Raw genomic sequence first — 19,124 nt, forward strand, 5'->3', positions numbered from 1 at the left:
ATGCCGTGGCCTCACAAAACCTGCGGTCGCTTCTGAGCGGTTGATATCTTGTTGTTTTAAGTCATATTGCACTTAAACTCCTCAACGTGTCTCCATGAGTTCTGAACATTTGTTAACAGTTTTAAACCTGCCTGATATTTTGACTCGTCATAGCAGGAGCAGTTCAAGCGAATCAAAACATTTAGTTAGCGATGGCCGGGTTCCATCGTTTGTCCCGGTGAGGCGGCACAGTGAGACAGCATGTCGGATACCTGGATACTGGAACCGTAGCTCACCTGAATGGAATGCAGGTGTTTTTAATGCCGTGAATCACACCTGCGATTTTTCTGTTGTGACAAAACAGAAATGTCTGCAGCGAAAAAACGTGAATATCACAGGTACATGCACGTGAACCGATAAATTCACACACCGTAAAGATTTGGTCATGTGTGTTTCTTCATATCTCAGTATATTTGATTGCATTTGATTGCAGCTTCATTATACATCAGTTAGTTCAAAGGAAAAGTTATAATTGTTCATGAAAGTAAAACCACATCACAGTCTGTTATTAACCTTTATTAAATGTTGCCTATAAATGCGAAATAGAGGGATTAAAGTAAAGTGTTACCACCTTCTGTTGCCAGGCAGACTGTCTAATAAATTCAGACTTTGTTATTATTAGATCTTCTTCTTCTTCTTCTTTTTTTAATCGGAGAAATCATTAGCGTGAGGTGAAACTTCACCAAGCAGTTTTTTCCAATTACCTCATTTGTTTTGTCTTTTTTTTTTTTTATTTTTTTACCTTGCCATAATTTGCTTCGCATTCCTTTGCTTTTCTCACCTCACCCTCAGACATGTCCACACAGACTGGCAGACTACACACACGCCCAGTGTGATACACCAACGGTTGCAAGCCAACTAAATTCCCTTTTTTGGTAACCGTCTAGATTTTTTTTTGTTTTGTTTACTTCTTCTTGTCTCTTTACGTCCAAAAAAATCACAAATTTTCCGACCATGAACGTGCACTACACTTGACCTCAAGTCTGACACGCCAGCGTGTTGAGCTTGTGTTTTAATGCCCCACATATGCTGCTTAGATACTTTTGTATTCTGTCAATAAAAGAATATGGAGTGGGAAAACTGTTTAATGGCATAAAAATAAAAATCCACTTTAAAGACACTGACAAACCAGCATGCAACACAATGCTCCGGCTCTTCAGTTACATTACACCCCCCTCACATGTTCCTCCCTGTCCCTCTTGACCAGTTGGAGGCGCTGGCGGCACCGTGACTTCAGGTCAGTGCTGGAATGCGAGGAGGGCAGGTGGAGTAGTTGTGTAACAGCGTCTGTTCTGCATAGACAGATGAGTACACAGAGGTGGGAGGGGCCATGGCGGTATCACCCACAGGAGGGGGGGGTATAAGTAGAAGTCCTGGCAGGGACATGAACACAAAGCACCTGCTGCTGCTGCTCTCCAGCCCCCGACACGCACGAGACCTTTTAACACCCGTCTGCACCTCTTGGAGAGTGTTAACTGACTGCTGCTGCCTCTTCACACATCTGAACTTCAGACAGCGAGGATGATGATGGATTCCTTCATGTGCAAGGCTCTGACTTTAGTCGTCATCTGCATGTATCTGCAAGAGGGTGAGCAACTTTTCTTTTATGTCTTTCTTTATTTCTAGGATTTTAGACTGTTTGTAACTACAATTGTGTATTTTTTCTTTTTTTTTTGAGTGAAATCCAATTAAAAATGATTAACTTACCTTTATAATATGTTCCTTGTGGATATTTACCTACTACCTACCACCTACTACCTTAATTACAGGTTTTTAGGGTATTAAAATAAGCAATCTTACAAAATTAAGATCCTTGTGTCCTGCAAACTACATGATTTATAGCTGCAGCCTTTGGTCATTAGCCGGTCACCACAGATACAATACAATAGGTGGGTTCAGCCATGCAGTTAGATAAGGAACTCACCTTTTATTAAAGAGTAACCGCATTATTTCCACAGAATTATTGATATAACCACCTCTGGCAAGCTGCTTGCAGGACTGTTTGACTTGGATTAAATTCCTTGACTTTATAATATGATGAATAGGTTCCACTATAATCACTACTACATTTGTTTAACCGCACTGATGGGTGTGAGCCTGTGGAGTGGATTTGTTTGCATTTACACCTGATAACCACAAAGTGAACCAACTTACGAAGTGACACTGCAAAGGATTAGTAGGCGCTTTTTAATCTCGGGTTGCTTTTGTGTTTTGTTTTTTTTCCAGGTTGTGGACACCCCTTATCAGACCGGGCAGAGCTGCCAGCTCATGCTCCACATTCACAACATGTCAGGACCAAACGCTGCTCCTGTAACAGCTGGGATGATAAAGAATGCATCTACTTCTGCCACTTGGATATTATCTGGGTCAACACGCCGAGGTGAGGCTGCTGAGCACTTCAGACCTCAACACCGAGCCCCACAACCCAAACATTTCTACACTCTTTGACCGGTGTTTTCCTAATAAAGTTTCATTTTCTTTTCTAGTAAACTCCTTCCATACGGTCTGGGAAGTCCCCTGTCTCGCCGCCGCCGTTCAACCGACCGTTGCAGATGCCTCAACCCAGCCGATATAACTTGTTCCAGCTTCTGTCATAAAAGGTGAGCGCCCTGCCCTCCCCAATTTCTTCATTCCTCCATCAGCCAAGACTCACAGAAAAGAAACTCCTTCCCATCACGTACCATCCTCCTCGGGATTCCAGATCGTATCAAAGTAGCTTTTTTTGTCTCGTTCCAGTGTCGGTCGAGTGTGACAGGCCCCGAGCAGTAAAAATGATTCAGTCTGTGATAGTGGTATAACAGTATGAGGGCAGAACGATAGGGTGGCCCCGCATTTTTTTCTCCGTAGGCCTTGAAAGAAATCACAAAGTGTTATTAGCAGTGCGGCTATTTTTGGAAATCGTAGATTTCTGCTTTTGCTCAAGGGAATGTTTTGTTTCGCCTTAGAGTTATTGCAGTCTTGAGACTGCCAGAATGGATTAGTCACCATCTCTAGATCTTATCCAAGGTGGTGTTTTATAAGGCACACCCTTGCGTTTCTGCCCATAAGGCATCTAAAAACATATTGGCTTGGAATTCCAAGATAATTGCGTGGACGACCCTGAACTAATTTTGCTTCAAGTAATGAGATAATGCAAGACTTCAGTTTGTAGAGGTTCAAGCCCCTTTATTATGTCATTGTTTTAATGTTTTTGTTGTGTCTGTCCACAGCTCTCAGAACCCAGGGACGGATGTCGTGGGCCCATTGGGAAAATCTGAAAACATCAACAGCGACAAATTGCTTGCATCTTACAGGTAAATGAAGACGAATTTACGGCTCAACCTTTAAATCCATACTGTGCTGTGGTTTGATGGTCAGTTCTAACACATGTTAAACACTTCTGACCTGTATTATCTTGTTTCCCCCTGCAGATCTGTGGTTAAGTCCAACGCGGCCATCGCAAAAGAGGTTCTCTCAACAAACAAGAAAGCGGTTCGAGTCAACAGGCTCAAGAGCCGAACGAGGAGGTAGAAGACTTAAAACAGAGGTGGTTCAATCACCGTGGGTTCAACCCATGGTCAGGAGACTCCTCCGGCGGCCTCTTACCAACTCTGGGAATGCAGAGATGGAAAGGTGGTTGGCACGGGAATCACGCAACTGATCAACAAAACAGCGCTTTGGAAGACTGGCAGGTTCCCAAGATAGAAGCCCTGAGGCAGGAGCGATGTAGGGTGGAGACGTTAAGAGTTATTTTTTGAACTCTCCTTGAACTTTTCTGAACTTAATAACAGTCTACATGCCAAGGACGGAAGTTTCTAAGAAAGGAAACGGGGAACCGACTTCGAGACTAGTGGATGACCACATCAAGAAATGTTACAATGATCAATCAGTGACCAGTTGTTTGGTTTCCATGGACAAAGCTCTGGTTTCGACTCGTCTTTAAGGACAGTTTCATACCTGAAACTCGCCCCCAATATGAGGATTATAGGATCATTACATATTCCAGAGTCATATAAACTCTGTAGTTAGTTGGGAATTGTTTGTCCATGTTTACTCAAAAACTACTCTGTCACTGCTGACCTTTGGTTTGGTTTAATACTCCTCTGTATCAGAGCTGGAATCTGCCGTCCCGCCTAATGTTTAAGGCAAATTCGCTAATAGCTGTTTAATAATGAAGCTTACTTGAAAACGGCAGCTTGAACACCGTTAGCAGCGTGTGCTAACGGTGAAATGAAGGTCATCACTTTGGGATTTATCAAACAAACAGTTAGCTTTATGCAAGGTCTATTGTCGGCTCCTCTACACACACACACACACACACACACACACACACACACACACACAAACACACACAGTATACTTTCTTCTAGCATAACAACTACAGTGGGTCTATTGTGTTGCCTAGAGTGTTTATTGCATAGCTCCTGTTTAATGTTTTGATTGAAGATAAGCCAGAAGGTTTCAATGATGTGCAGCTTGCCAAAAACATGCAACAATTGTTTTTCCTCCCCTGACAAATGTCCACTTAACTTCTCTGTATTAGCTACTGGGAAATGTTGACTCTCGACTTGTGTTATGCACTTCAAAACCTATACATCTGTGGCCCGCACCTTTTCTGTGCCATCTATCCATTTGCCCGTCCGCCCCCGGTTTGACTGCAGTCACCGGGAACTGATATATGGACACATGGAAACATAAAACATCCTCAATGCTGTATATGACGGATCGTTTACCAGCTTACAAGTTTACTATTGAATGCTGAATGATTGAATTTATTTATTCTCTAACTTATTCAGAGATGTATTTATATTTTTTTGAATGATGCACTGGATTGTGTTTGGGAAAATAAAAGTCTTATGGTATTTAATAGCTGTGTCACTTACTGGATCTTCAGTCACAAATCACGTTCCAGCAAACACCTGAAATTATTTCAGTTATTCTTTGAACTAAAACACTCACTTCTGCTTTCATGCACAACATGATATATCAACTTAGTGGCTGATGAACATGAGCCATGATTGGTAAAAACCTGATGCTTGCCGGATGTAAACAAGGAAATAAAATAGCAGTTTAGTCTTTGGGTAAAATGTAAGTCATTGAGGAAATGGATTAGACTTAGAAGGAGCAGGGAGAGGGATGGGGGGGTGGGGGGGTGGGTGGTTTGCTTTCATGACCTGAAGGAGAGGATTAAATGATATGATGAATGAATGATATCATTTATGAGATTAGATTAAAGAGCTATTCAAAGGCAGACGCCACAGAAACTGTAAAGTTAGTTAGTTGTAAATTTAGCTTGTAATTATGCAACAACTTCACCTTCCCTTTTTAAGCTAGATCTGAAAGTGTGGTATCAATTGACTCATAATTCTCAGCAAGAAAATGAATCAGTGTATTTCCAAAAATGTCAAACTATTGTAAATATATATATATAATATATGAAAACTGATGTTTTCTGCTTAGCTCAGCTGAGCACAAACACACAAAGACACAAAAGCGTCATTGCTAGCTAGCTTACAGCTAACACACAGTTGGTGCATTGTCTCTTTGGGCTGAATAAGGTCCTTCAGCTGAACGAAGATGAAAATTCACTTTGCCTTCTCAGCTAAAATGCAGCATGACTTCCCATAAGTCGCCACAGTTTTGATTTTGATTTCACCACACAAGTCCCGAGGATGCAGGATGACAGTTGTCAAAACTGTCCAATCAGTAAACTGACGTTTTCGTAACTTCATGTTTAACTGTCTTCATACTACTACTACTACTGTGTTCATCTCTAAAGAGCCAGTGTGAACGCGAACCGTCACCGCTCACCTACACAACTTACCCGCTGTGTAAACGGGACCGGAGTATTCAGCCATGTTTTCTATTCCTCCTTTAAATCATTCACATAGTGACAAGTGGCTCAAATATCCAAAAGATCTGCCACGCCAGTCTGATCTAGTTGACTCATCACTTCCTTTGTCAGCGGTTAAACAGCTGATGAAGTTTCAGCAATGACCTTTATTATTGGTCATTGCTGAATCCATGCTGCTGCTGAAAGAAAAATCTGTTTTTTCAGAGTGTAACTTCAGTATGTACCACACTGAGTTCCAGGTACAAGCCTGTGTGTTACTATGTGCAAGGATTTAAACGGCAGCATGTTGCTGCCCATAAAAGCCTTTTAAGCCGTCACTTTCAGCCTGACTGTGCAGAAAAGAAGCAGGTGTGTCTTGCTTTGAAGTTGTGCTTAACGTTTAACTACAGAACGGGCGCACAGTGAACCTACAGAGGCGCAAAATAAAAAAAGAAGCGCGTGGTTACTGTGCATAGGATTTCTTTGTCTGCAAGTGTAACGTGCGCTGCTTATCTCTTCATGGTGGGTAGTCTGTCCCTTCTGCCGCTCCATAAGCCGATGTTTACTTTAGATAGGCTGCTCTGTGAGGGGGACGTGAGCTCAGAAAATGTTTATTAAAGAGGATGTTGGCTATTGGCTTCTTTATTATCTACAGGATGTCCTCGCTTACAGGTCTAGTGTTTAAGGAATGAGATAATAACATTAAGTGAGATACCAGCACTATTCAGTCAATCACGTCTTAATATGATGGTTTGTTGCTTGTATTTTCATGACGTGTAGTAAAACCGTTTGTGTTGGACAGAGAATTGAGGGATTGTGGGATGAAAAACAAACTGGGCCAAGCAATGATAATATGCACCTGTGTCTCCATTAGTTCTTCCTAGTTATTTACCCTGACGTCAGTGTGAACTCTCAGACCCCCCAGCGTGCACCGCAGTGTGAGTGTGAATAGCTGACTAAGAGTGTGGAATGAAAACAGGATGCTTTTTCTGCATTCCTCCTGAATTCCTTGAGCACAGGAGAGAACCGGGAAAGGAAAAGAAACAAAGGAAAAACAGGAGCATGTCTGCTGTTTGCACAGGGAACTGATACAGGCTGGATGGAGGATTGAGATTGCAACCCTAATCACGCCGTTGTCATAACACTAGTTGCATTGTTTTACTTTGTTTAAGTCCTTATACGATGTTGTTGCCCTGATTGTTTTTCTCCGCAAGATGCTGGTTGATGGTAAATTGTGATCATGCTGTTGTAAATGTTTGTGAAAGTCTTCCTGGGCTCCTGCCTGTTGTTTCTGCAGACACACACTTATTGTTGTGCAATCAACAATGAAAATTATTTGTGTGGGGAAAGGGGGATTAAATCTTATATTACAGTTTATAAAATTGCAAAATGTTCCCTAATCATTAATATCTTATTTGATTAGCAACAGAGGTAAAAATTAAAGAGGTCCAGTTGGACAAAATTCCCTCAAGCAAAAGTCTGGTGTTGGTTAAATAATCTCTCTCTCTTTATATATATATATATATATATGTTTTATATTATATGACGGTGTCTCTTGTCCCGTCTCTCCCCTGTGTGTCTTGGCTGAGTAGCATCACATGTGCACTGCCACGTACGCTCCTTAAAAACTGAATCATTCATGAGAATTCAGAGGTTATAGATCTGGGTCCAGGTAAGACAGTGTCTGGCTCTGGATCCGGACCGCGGTCCAGCTGTTAGTGACATCTGGACTAGAATCTACAGCCACAGTTGCAGCTGCGTGCGGCTGTACTTTGAGCTAAATGCTAACATCAGCATGCTAACGTGATGATAATGCTAACATGCTGATGCTAAACAGGTATAGTGTTACCCAAGTACACAACCTTAGTACAGTGTGTTAGCATGCGAACATTTGCTAACTAGCACTAAAGACAAAGTACAGCTGAGGCTGATGGGAAGTCACTAGTTTTTACTGATATCGACGGGATCACTGGAGTCAGTCAGATTGATCCTCTGGATAATTTTATTATTATTGAAGGCAGCTCAAAATGTCAGTGGAGATATTTCAGTCTGGACTAAAGTGGTTGACGGATCGACACAAGCAATATTAGAAAGTCAAAGCATAAAGAATTTCAGATGTCCTAATCTAATGTAACCTTAATATTCACACATGCACAAATGAATTATTGCAACTTTATCTTATACTTTTTATTTATTTCATGTTTTGTAATGGTGCATCTCATACTCATACTGCATCTGCACATGTCAAAGTAAACGTTTAAGATTTAAAAAAAATTAAGGCAAAAGTTTCAAGCGTTTTATGACTAAAGATTCTTGCAACATAAACTGTTTTCTTGCTGTTGTACAGTTCCAGTCCGAACTGGCTGCAATTACAGTAAGAGCTGGTGTCGGTACATTCCTCCTCTTCCTGGTTTTGTTTGCGGGGACCGTAGCGGCTCAGGGACAGACTGGGGACAGACTGACCTATCAGCACCGCCGGTCCAAACACGCCTGCTGATACCAAAAACATGAAGTCTAGCCATAACCACGCGTCCAGCACCGGCAGGAAGGAAGCGGGCTCGGGCAGGGACAGAAGGTGAAGTTGTTTAGCTGCATGAATCGGTAACTTTCCAGTCATTGCAGACCAAGTGTCACGACTTCAAAGAACCCGCTCGGAGTGAATAAACACTTTGATAGATGTTTTGAATAGCAGACATTCCTGGACGCTTCCTCACCGAGTTCAAAGGTGAGCCTCATTAAGCAGCAGCAGTGTAATCATTCAAAGTGTTTAACAGCACACCGTATATATATTCAACAGTGTGTGTGGTCAGTGTTTCCTATGGGAAACCTGTAATTTTTCATCCAGTAATGGCCTCAGACCAACACACATTCCTTCCCCCGGCTGTAAACACACATCTTTACTTTCACATACAGCCTTGCTGGCGTGCCGGTACTGGATGGCATTCTTCACATTATGATCTAGATCAGCATCACATCTTCTGTGTGCGGGCACACGTACGCCAGATGCGGCGATAGACACTCGCGGGAGCATCTGTGTCTCACATTGCTACAGTATAAACAATCAGTGAAATTCTGTAAACAGCTGCTGTCCTCTGTCCCGCACGGCTGATGGGAATCTTAATTGGCCATTCAGTCACCTGACGATGTCCCTCTGCAATCTGAGCAGGTAGATACAGAGCAGGTGGATACGTGATGAACTGTGGCAGATCTGTGTCAACGGGGGTAATGGGACAGTGTTACAGTGCACGTCCACTATAGGATGAATGTACTCGGTAGATGACTGTAATGTATTGTGATTGTAGTATGTGCAAATGCTACATGCAATCACACTGTACTTTAACACGTGTACATGGCATGTCAGGCACAAAAACAAGTACACAATACAGAACCCTATTCATTCCGAGGTGCAGGGGAAACAGATAAATAACAGGTGTGCCAGCTCAGGTAGGCTGATGATGTCATAGATTTGCACTTGATTGACTTGATTTTGAGATTTAACAGCAAGAAAAACAAAAACAAAGATTAAGAAACAAGGCTCACACAATTATCAACTGTGAGTTTGTCTGCAGAGCTCTGCAGAAAGTTCCTGGGACTTCATGGTTTGGTTTTTTGTCCTGACATGAAGGAATTAACGTTAAATACACAAATGAGTCCAATCAATCAACTTTGCCACAGTTTCTAAAACATATAATAAAGAAGCAATAAAGCAGGAAGTGAAGGGGTCTGAAAACTTTCTAGAGACACTGTATGCAGTAGTACACGTTTGCTACGAAATCTCTCTCTTTAATACCGTTAACCATTATAGCCTCATACATTCATAGTGGATAAATGAAAAAAAAAAGAAAAGAATGATCTGCTAGCGTGTAAACTACAATTGCACCACTTTCTGAGTGTGGCGTTAATGGGACACCGTTGGAGGTAAAGCATAGTCACAGCTGAAAAGAAGGTTTTAAAGACGACTTTTATTGGATAGTAGAACGTGATGGAAACCCGCAGAGCGTGTAAAAAGTTACAGATGAACTTTGCTTTGGATGCATCCGACACTTCTCTCTATTTCAATGCAGGTTTTCAATTCAGTCCTGATTTCGTTTTCTCTGTGTCAGCGCACTGACTTGACTGAGTGTATTTTACTATCAATAGCCTGGGCCAGATTCTTCCTCTTTGGAAAGCTGTGACAGCTCAATCTGATTTGCAGCTTCCCAAACCTTTGTGATTGAGTCATTGAGCAAAAAAAAAAAAAACTTCTGCTTTCTTTGGAAAGCCTCAGAGATCACCAACATTCATTCCAACAACAATCTGCATAGTCACACAAGGTCAGCAACCTCTGATTACTAGCTTTTTTTACACTTGCATTTAGCCGCCGCAAAAGTGAGTTAAGTTTGACATCGGACACTGAGACCTGCAGTGACTCCTCTCTGAGACAGAAAGTCTACCGGCCTGAATTCGTGTGCAGAAAGTTGGTTAATGTTTAACACTCCTCACCAGTGATATCATGTGTTTGTGTGTCCTGGGTTCAAAACAATTTTACAAAGCTTGATTCCCGCCATTGTTCATGTCATCTACATAGAAAGTCTCCACAAAAGGAAATGAGTGTTTTGCATTTCCACCTGCACATGCAGGTCATGCGATAAGAATTCCTACCTCCATTCCACTCCACGTGGGGGAATCCACTGGGTTGTTTATTAAGTGCTTCCTCACCTACTCTAACCATTATGTGGACCATAAATCTTCACACTCCCACCACCTCCAGCTACAAGGGGACAGAGAGAGAGAGAGAGAGAGAGAGAGAGAGAGAGAGAGAGAAGGGATGCAGTGTATCTGTTCATTAATCAGACTGAAACAGGCACCTGTTTGATTTTCTGAGGAAACTCATACTCATACTCTGCAGACCTCTGCTTCCTCACCTCAATCCTCATCTCACAAAACAGTGCTTTGTTTGTCCAGTGGAGGGGATTAACTGTGGTGCCCTTTGTCATGAGGAAATAAGATCATCTGCTGCTCAAGTACAGCATCAAACGTCACTTTCTCAGGAGGTTGAATAGAAGCGAATGCCTGAAATAGACGTGACGTTTACGGATGGTTTAACAGGAATTCAGTTTTTAAGTTCAGATTAAGTGTTTGGAATATTGATCCATATCATCACTGCAGAGTCACTGAAGGTGTGACCCAGCGATGGGGTTTTCCATCTTATCGCTACCATCTTCGAGGAATGCTGTTTGAAAGGTGACGACAGGGTTGTGTTATTTTTGGCAGACACACGACCTTTGGCAGAGAAATTTATTAATATGGTAATAATAACACAGCGGATTGCCGATTAACTACTGGCTTAGACTGTGGAGGCAGAAGCTGTGTATCAATGCAGGGGTTGCATTCTTTCAAAGCTGCATTCAAAGAGCGACTGCATCACAGCAGTGCGACCATGCCGTCCCATTTCGAAGGCTCTGAATGGGGCCGAGAAATGGGACAGCCTGGTCGTGTTTCCTGGGAAACGAGAAATCCAACCGGTGGATCCTTTGTGGCCCAGCTGAGCCCAAGATTAATTTCAAAGAGAACGTGCTTTCGAGGATGAATAGGAAATCCTCCATATACCAGGCCGTGCCTTCGTAGACTGCGTCCTCTGAAGGATTCAGCACCTTAATTGGGACACAGCCCAAAGTGTGACGATGTAGTTTCTGTGAATGTAGTGAGATGAAAGTCCACTGTTTTACAGTAATAATTAATGTTACACTATATTCTTCTTATTGCTAAAGAAGAAAAACAATAATCCATTACTCCATCTCTCAGTACATTCTGACTCTGTGGCACTCAGCTCCAAGAACACCTGACTGATGTGTTTTTAATAGTCCACGTACAACAATGGAGCTGTGCAGCACAGAGGGTATCAGGCTTTGATACACACAATAGGAACAATTCATTCAATTCATCATTGTGTTTGGCATTTTTAAAAATGAAAAAAAAAATCGAATTAGTGAATCATTTTAATGCATTTAATGTTTAATTTCACTAATTTAATTAATAATGACCGATATAAATGTATATTTGAATAGTCATGAGGAAAACATGGACGTTTTTTGACTTGTCATAGCAGAGAGGGAGACGATTAAAGGAGGCTCTGTTCCATTAAGTGTCTCAGCAAACCCACACGGTGATCCAGCTTCCACCACAGGAATGGAATGTAGTCATCGTCGATGTTGTAACTTGCACCTGTGCTTTTCCTGCTATGACAAGTCAAATTTCTGCAGAGAAATAAGCCGATTACAATCACTTACAGAAAATTATACAGCCTGATATTTATTGATATTGATTTTCTTAAAGAATTTAAACATCAAATTCTGTTATAATAATTTTTCACTGTTGAGGAAGAAAGACAACTCATCTCATTTTTTTAATTTAATCTTAATTTAATCAGACAGTCTCATGGAGATTAAAATCTCTTTTTCAAGAGAGAGACATGAGAACAAGAGGCAATCACAAGAGACAACACAACTGCACAATGCAAGACACAGAGAATTAACAAAAACATTTTAACAATAGTCCTAAAATAGCCTACATCAAATAATAATGTTTAAAATCTCCAAAGGAAATGTAAGTTTTCAAGGAAATTTTCAAGGAACTTCCAGTAATTTTCATAAACTTTATCTGGGAAGGTGACAAGCTGAAACAAAACAGGAAAACATAATTTGAGTTTTCAGTTTTACTTTTATTTCAGTTTTTTGTAGCTGGTTTTTTTTAAAAACCTAAAAACAGAAAGAAAAAGAACAATAAAGTGAAAGTAAAGATAAAAATATAGAAATATATATATTTAAAAAGTTTTAAGTATGTCTTTAATTCATCCAGTTTATCTTTACTGGATTCTTCTCTTCTAGACAAATCTTTTCCTCTTGGACCTCTTTCTCCTTAAAGCAGTGGTCAACAGGAGGCACCGTGTTACTCTGCCTGACCCACACCTCAACTCATCTAATCAGAACCATTAGCCCTACCTGTGCCTCAGGCCCTCTCCTCACCTTGAAGCTAACATGCCACGGCCCATGAAAGATCAGAGGATGGGATGATTAGCATGGCAACGACCCCCTTCATTCGTGCCGCCTACTCAAACTGCAGTAAACACAATTAAGCAGCTAATCTTCAGACATTAACACTGCCTTCAGGTATATAACTGTGATTCTCAGCATTAGCGCAACTAATGTCTCACACATTACTATCTAATCTTGTTTTAATGTGACCATGTTTTGTTTTGTTTTTTTTGCTTGTTTTTTTCTCAGCCTCTCTTCTAGTTGGATTTTTCTTGTTTTAACATGTGGGAGATAAAACCATTACAATGACCTTGTTCACAAAGGAATGTAAATTCCAATGGGTAAATTCCATCTGAGCCCAAGACACTAACATCATGTCATTATTGTACATGTGGGAGAAAACTAAGCTAATGCCCTGCTGAGAATGTTTATCCCCTTATAAACATTACAGACACTAGCCTGCACCTCGATCTTATCAATCTTCACTCGCACAAATTCCATAACTTCAGACACCTTTGTTTTATTTTCTAGCCTAAATATATCTGACACTCTGCAGATCTCTGGGTAACTAATTATAGTCTCTGGAATCTCCCCTTAAAACAAAAACCCTTGCCTCTAACAACCTTCTTTTTTTTTTTTAATCAAGTTTCCATGATGCTAGATTCCTCCAGACCTGCTCCTATCCTCAGCTTTATCAAGCAGGAACGCCCAGGAAGATTATTCCTGATGACAGGAGAGGGGTTGACAGGAGGACGGGTGGATCCTGATGTGTTTGACAGGCCTGGTCATGGCAGAAAGTGGTACAGCTAAATTAATCTGCACATTTTTGCAAAGTATTGAGTCAAAGGGCTAGATGCTGAACTACTGTAGCTGGTGAGCTAACAGCTAACTTGTTAGCTGAACAGGCTAGCACTAGTTTGTCAAAATAGATTCTCTCTACTGACTCTGGCATTTCTTTTCACTACTGTACACAGTTTAGTTCAATAACAAGTTACTGAACAGGGAAAATAAAGCTCTCCAGGCTAACTAGCTTGCTAACAGTCAGTTAGTATACTTGTTAGCTTGTTTGCTAAATTCGGTTGCTAACAAGACATTAAGTTCATATTTCAAAAGATGTGTTTGTACCACTGGCTCCTTCATCTGTCTGTGTGCACAACATTAATCCTTTGTGGAACAGTTTGTACTCGGACACTCTTCATTAACAAGTTACTGAACAGGGAAAATAAAGCTCTCCAGGCTAACTAGCTTGCTAACGGTCAGTTAGTAAACTTGCTAGCTTGTTTGTTAAGCCTAGTCACAACTTTGCTCTTTTGTGGAACAGTTTCTCTAATAAAGGAGGAAAGAAATTGTGAATGTGCAGCACAGCTAATATATCCTCCCTCATTTTGGACTCTCCAAAGGTCATTAATGTCAAGACTGCTTGCGGTTCATTAATGATGCAAATTTGAGGATTAAAATTCACCAAAGTTGAACCTGATGCAAAAACTTCTTGGCCCTCGCCAGTTTATCCACTTATCACCTTATGACTGATACTGTGGGGAGTCAAATTTTGTCTTTAAATCAAGTATCAGCCAATGTCATCAGGTCTTTAGTCTAAAAGATTTAACCACAGTTGGCGTCAGATTCCAGCTCAGGAGTAGAAGTGAAGTAAAGTCTGTTTCCCCTTCAATCCAGTTACCTTAACCTGAACCTAACCCAATCATGTCTTATGATGCTTAACCTGACCCCGACCTCGCCCCTAACCAGTTGCCTACACCCTTGGAATTTAATGTTTACCTTTCTCCAACCAATAAGCCGAATTCTGATAATCTCGGGCGAATTTTTTGACCTCAAAATCTCAAGCCTATTAGCTGAGTGGATTTTATTTGCAGACGATGTCTTAAAAGGTTCATTATCACAATGAGGTAATCCATCTTGCCTCGCCAGGGTTGTCGGCAAAAGGAAGCCACTGTATTACAGAGGATGATATAGGCTGCAGAGTCAACAAGCCTTAATAATATGACCTATGTAGCTAATGACAAAATAATGTTTTTCTTGGACTAGTTGATCAGTCAGCTATCTACAGAGCTAAAGGCTGATGCTTACTCTTTACGTATGGCACAGAACCAACATCTTATCTCGAACAGCGGCTCCACAGAGTCACATTTTACATTTCCAATCTGGCACCATGAGATTATGTGACACACGCAACTGGCGCTTGAAAGCGTAAACCATCTTTTTTCAAGCACCATAATCAATATTCTTATATTAACAATTGCGAACATGACTATTTTTATGTGACAGGAGCTGCTTGTAGTGATAAACCCCAACTCTCCAGTTCCCCTCAGATTCACTGGGCTTTCTAACATCTTTTAAATCAGAGTTTTCCTGCCCATGACTTCACTGTTTTGATTCAGGTGCTGCTCTCATCATTGTCATTTTTCTACCTACCCAGCACCAAATAATAGATAGACTAAGTTTGCAACTAATTCTGAAAATAGTGCAACATTTAGCAGCTAAAGAGAGAGATAATTTTCTCCTGAGTTGGTGGAGACCAAAACAAGTGTAAAAGCCGTCTGAATATTGTGGACACACGTCTTCGATAAGTGGGAGACGACGAGACGAGACGAGACGACTTCAAATGAATGCTAATGTTGCTCTGCTGGATGTGTAAGTATGCAACCGTTCACAGCTTGTTTCAGCTTCCTCCAAAGCGAAAAATGTTATTGTAGGTATATTTTATTTTTTATTGTTGTCACTTAATAACTGTATTTTGATGGTGCACTGTATGTTTGAACTTTGGACAAAGCCAGGCTACCCCCCTGCTTCATATCTACATATATCTGAGATAAGCTAACTGCCTCCTGGCTCCAGCTTCATACTTTAATGAGTGGCATTGATTGGAAAGAGCAACAATTGCGAACATGATGACAAAATGTCTTCTTGAAAAGTATTATTTGAATAGACACACAATATAATAACAGAGACCAAATCTTACAAAATAAAATAATGATATCATAGTTTGGTCATCTTGGCTGGAATCACTGTCGGCCATACCACCATACCGCACCAGCACCATGGAGAATGGTAAGCAAATTTGACCGTTTGTGTTACTACACTGCACTTTTTCTTTTTTTTCATTTTTCATGCTGGTATAAGGAAAATGTTTTCTTGATTAGCTGAGAGCTGAATGGGTCACTGTCTACAGCTTAAAGATGTTATCTTACGAGAAGGGAGAAGCAGACATGACAGTAAATGAAACTTCCCCACCTTTTTAAGACTGCATAAATCTGTTTTGACACTAATAGTATTCACAGTGACGTCTCCCTGACCTCCACAGACAGGGACAAGGATAGGAAAGGTAATCAGTCGGTGAATCAATAAATATTCTGGTCACTGGGTATGGTATCACATGAAAGTCCCTTTGTCCTCTCAGATAGGCAAATAAAATAAAAAAATATGCAAACACGACTGCTTCAGTGTTATGACTAGACATTGTGACACTGAAATGCTGCCAGTCACTGATGCTGTAATGCATAAATCTTCTATCCACCTGTCTGGCCATCATAAAACTGCTTGTCCTCTGCAGTCACATTGCTGCGTCTAATGTCTGTGAGACCATGACCAGACGATGTGTCACCCCCGGCAGACGGATTTAGTTGAGTCTTGGCAGAAAACCTAATCTGCTAATTTGTGACCTTTGTGTTAAATTCAGTCAGATAAGGCTTTTGTACTTTTCCTAAATCCTTTTACAACTTATGGAAATCTTTCTAAAACGTACTATTCACCTCGAACTGATTCACTCACTGTTTGAGCTGTTCTGAAATAAAATAGGCTGAAAGTTTCAAGCTTTTATAATGGCTGTAATCGGACTGCTTTTAACATACATGGTGCATATTCAACTAATCGCAAGTGACTTTTCCAGGAATTAACTTGATGTTGATGCTCTGTGGTCCTATCTGAGAGCGCCATCAGACATCGATTCTGCCTCCACGTTATCCTGTCGCTCATCAGATTATCAGTCGATGTAAAACAACAATAAAACACATCTGCGCCCTATTTTTTTTTTTTTACAGCAAAAATCAAGATGAAAGATAAAACTGAGAAGAAAACTGTGCAGGGAGTCACAGTTTGGGTGAGATTGCATCATGTGTGACTTGTATCATCCCTTTGATCCCTTTGAAAGATTTGTAATATCAGCTTTCAACTCATACACTTTTTAATCTTCCTGTCATTTCAAATTTCAGTTTCACCCTATCTCTGAGCCACATCTTTATTGAGCTCATTTCCCACTTTCTTCGGGTGGTTTGGCCTTGTCAGTTGACTCAGCTGACTGAGACAGAATAGTGACTAGCGTGTCTGATGCTTATTTATTTTTGAGTGACTTGGGAGAGATGGTTTCAGTATCCCTATCCAACAATAGTATCGATATAATTTCCAGTGGTGTGACAGAGCGTTTTTATCCTTCAGACATCAGGCGCTCAAACTCAAGACACCACACCCCTGTACTTTATTCTCTGATAAAGTCATATTAATGTGCTTATACCACCAACAACGGAACGCAAACTGTGACGTGGTGAAACCAGACATAATACCTTGTTTGTGTTCTGTCAACTGAGAGGCTCAGATCCTCTCTTCTGATTGGCTCACCAACCTGTTGTTACTAGAGCTCCAGAGAGAAGCCTGAGAGAGGAGATGTAAAACTACACTGAGATGGTTTTTGGTTCTTAAAACTACAAATATATCTTCTTATGGATCAACACTTCAAATAAAACAAACAAGTGTAAAATATGGGACCTTGAAAGTCAGACAGGTTCTGATGACGCACACTGAATTGTAGCTGAGTAGAAATATAAAGTGGTTTTAAGAAAAGTACGAGTGCATCCATTTTGTACTTAAAGGTCTCATATTTTGCACTTTTCTGGTGTTTTATTTCAAGTTTTAGTAGTTTCACATCTCCTCTCTCTTGCCTCTCTATGGAGCACTACTAACAACAGGTCAGTGAGCCTCTCTTCTGATTGGCTGACTGTTTTCTGAGTCATCACATAAATTTTTTTTTAGCAGATTTCAGGTCAGAGAAACCAAATCCTGCAAGGTTGGGTGGTGGGGCATGGCTGAGAGCGATGACTGCTTTGTTGTGACATCACAAAGTTGCAGAAGTCCTGACGGCCCATTTTAAGGCTCAGTTTCTGAATACAGGCTGTGTGCATCTTGTTCATAGATTGTACACTTTGATACTTTCACAGTTTTAATATAGAACATATACCTTTATTATCAAAAAAGACATTCCACAGTATGGGACCTTTAAGTACTTGATCAAATGTATTTTCCACCAGTGTGTCCATGTGTACATAATGTTTTGATGCATAATTTTCCTGTTTTTCTTCTTTAACAACCCAATTATCCTGCAGGGAGAGTTAAAATCTTTCTAATCTTATTAGTTTCCACTTGACTTGTCACAACACTTGCTGATGTTTATAATAAGTTAATTTCAGATGGTAATTAAGTGTTGCACGGTCCAGCTCGTAATGAGCCTGATTGATGGGGAAACGGTGTTTAGTGTCATAGCAGTCTGTCATGATGTTGTCATGCAGGTTTATAAAAGTCGGTAATGAGCATTGACATCATGAGTCACCCATAATCTGTTTTTCAGGATAGCCTGCCTGGCATTGGCTTATCTACTGTTTGAGTGAAGCTGTGATAGGGCAATTTATAATCAGCCTCTGTGTCCACAGCGATGACCTTATTGTTTTCCTGTCTGTTTCCTGCAGGGTGAGACAAGGGAAACGTAGGCGGCTCTATTATCAGGTCAGTGGTTTCACCCTTGCAACCAAATATAACCTACATTCGTGTTTTTGCTGTTTCACTTTTTCCATCTTTATATTATGGTTACAAGTGGAAAGTAATTCCCCTGGAAAGCATGTCCAATCTAGATCTGCTATATATGCAAGAATGTAAACTGCACATCAGACATATTATTATTTTTGTTTTCTGTAATGTGCCAGCAACAAAAACAACTTTGGCAGTAATTAAGGCTGTGGTGATATCATTTTCACCACGCAATTATCGTGACCAAAAGAATTCATGGTAATAATATTATCGCATGTTGTTTATTATGTATTTTGTCTCTGTTTTGACAAATGAATTAGACTCAAATACAAGTGCAGGGAGGTGGAGAGAGAGTCTGTAACCATAACTGTGGAATATTGTACAAAAAGAACAATTGATGCGTAGTGAAAAGGCAACCAGATGAAGTGATAAACAAAGTTTTCTACAGGTAG

General features: G+C 40.6%; 1 protein-coding gene across 1 annotated transcript; it reads left to right on the top strand.

The window, feature by feature from the left end:
• The first annotated feature begins 1,460 nt into the window (after positions 1-1,460).
• Positions 1,461-4,854, top strand: LOC111228169 (endothelin-2-like). Its single transcript, XM_022753971.1, has 5 exons — positions 1,461-1,627; positions 2,266-2,419; positions 2,526-2,639; positions 3,249-3,332; positions 3,450-4,854. Exons 1-5 carry the CDS (start codon positions 1,561-1,563, stop codon positions 3,547-3,549), a joined length of 519 nt encoding a protein of 172 aa, XP_022609692.1. The 5' UTR covers positions 1,461-1,560; the 3' UTR covers positions 3,550-4,854.
• The last annotated feature ends 14,270 nt before the right edge of the window (positions 4,855-19,124 follow it).

The sequence above is a fragment of the Seriola dumerili genome, unplaced genomic scaffold (assembly GCF_002260705.1).
Source record: "Seriola dumerili isolate Sdu_G_001 unplaced genomic scaffold, Sdu_1.0 BDQW01000202.1, whole genome shotgun sequence".
Lineage (NCBI taxonomy): Eukaryota > Metazoa > Chordata > Actinopteri > Carangiformes > Carangidae > Seriola > Seriola dumerili.

What these genes read in the sequence shown, in the direction of transcription:
- LOC111228169 (XM_022753971.1), top strand. Translation starts at nt 1,561, where the DNA reads ATGATGATGGATTCCTTCATGTGCAAGGCTCTGACTTTAGTCGTCATC. An exon ending in CTGCATGTATCTGCAAGAGG is followed by an intron (nt 1,628 to 2,265) that starts GTGAGCAACTTT and finishes TTTTTTTTCCAG; the next exon opens with GTTGTGGACACCCCTTATCA. An exon ending in AAATTGCTTGCATCTTACAG is followed by an intron (nt 3,333 to 3,449) that starts GTAAATGAAGAC and finishes TTCCCCCTGCAG; the next exon opens with ATCTGTGGTTAAGTCCAACG.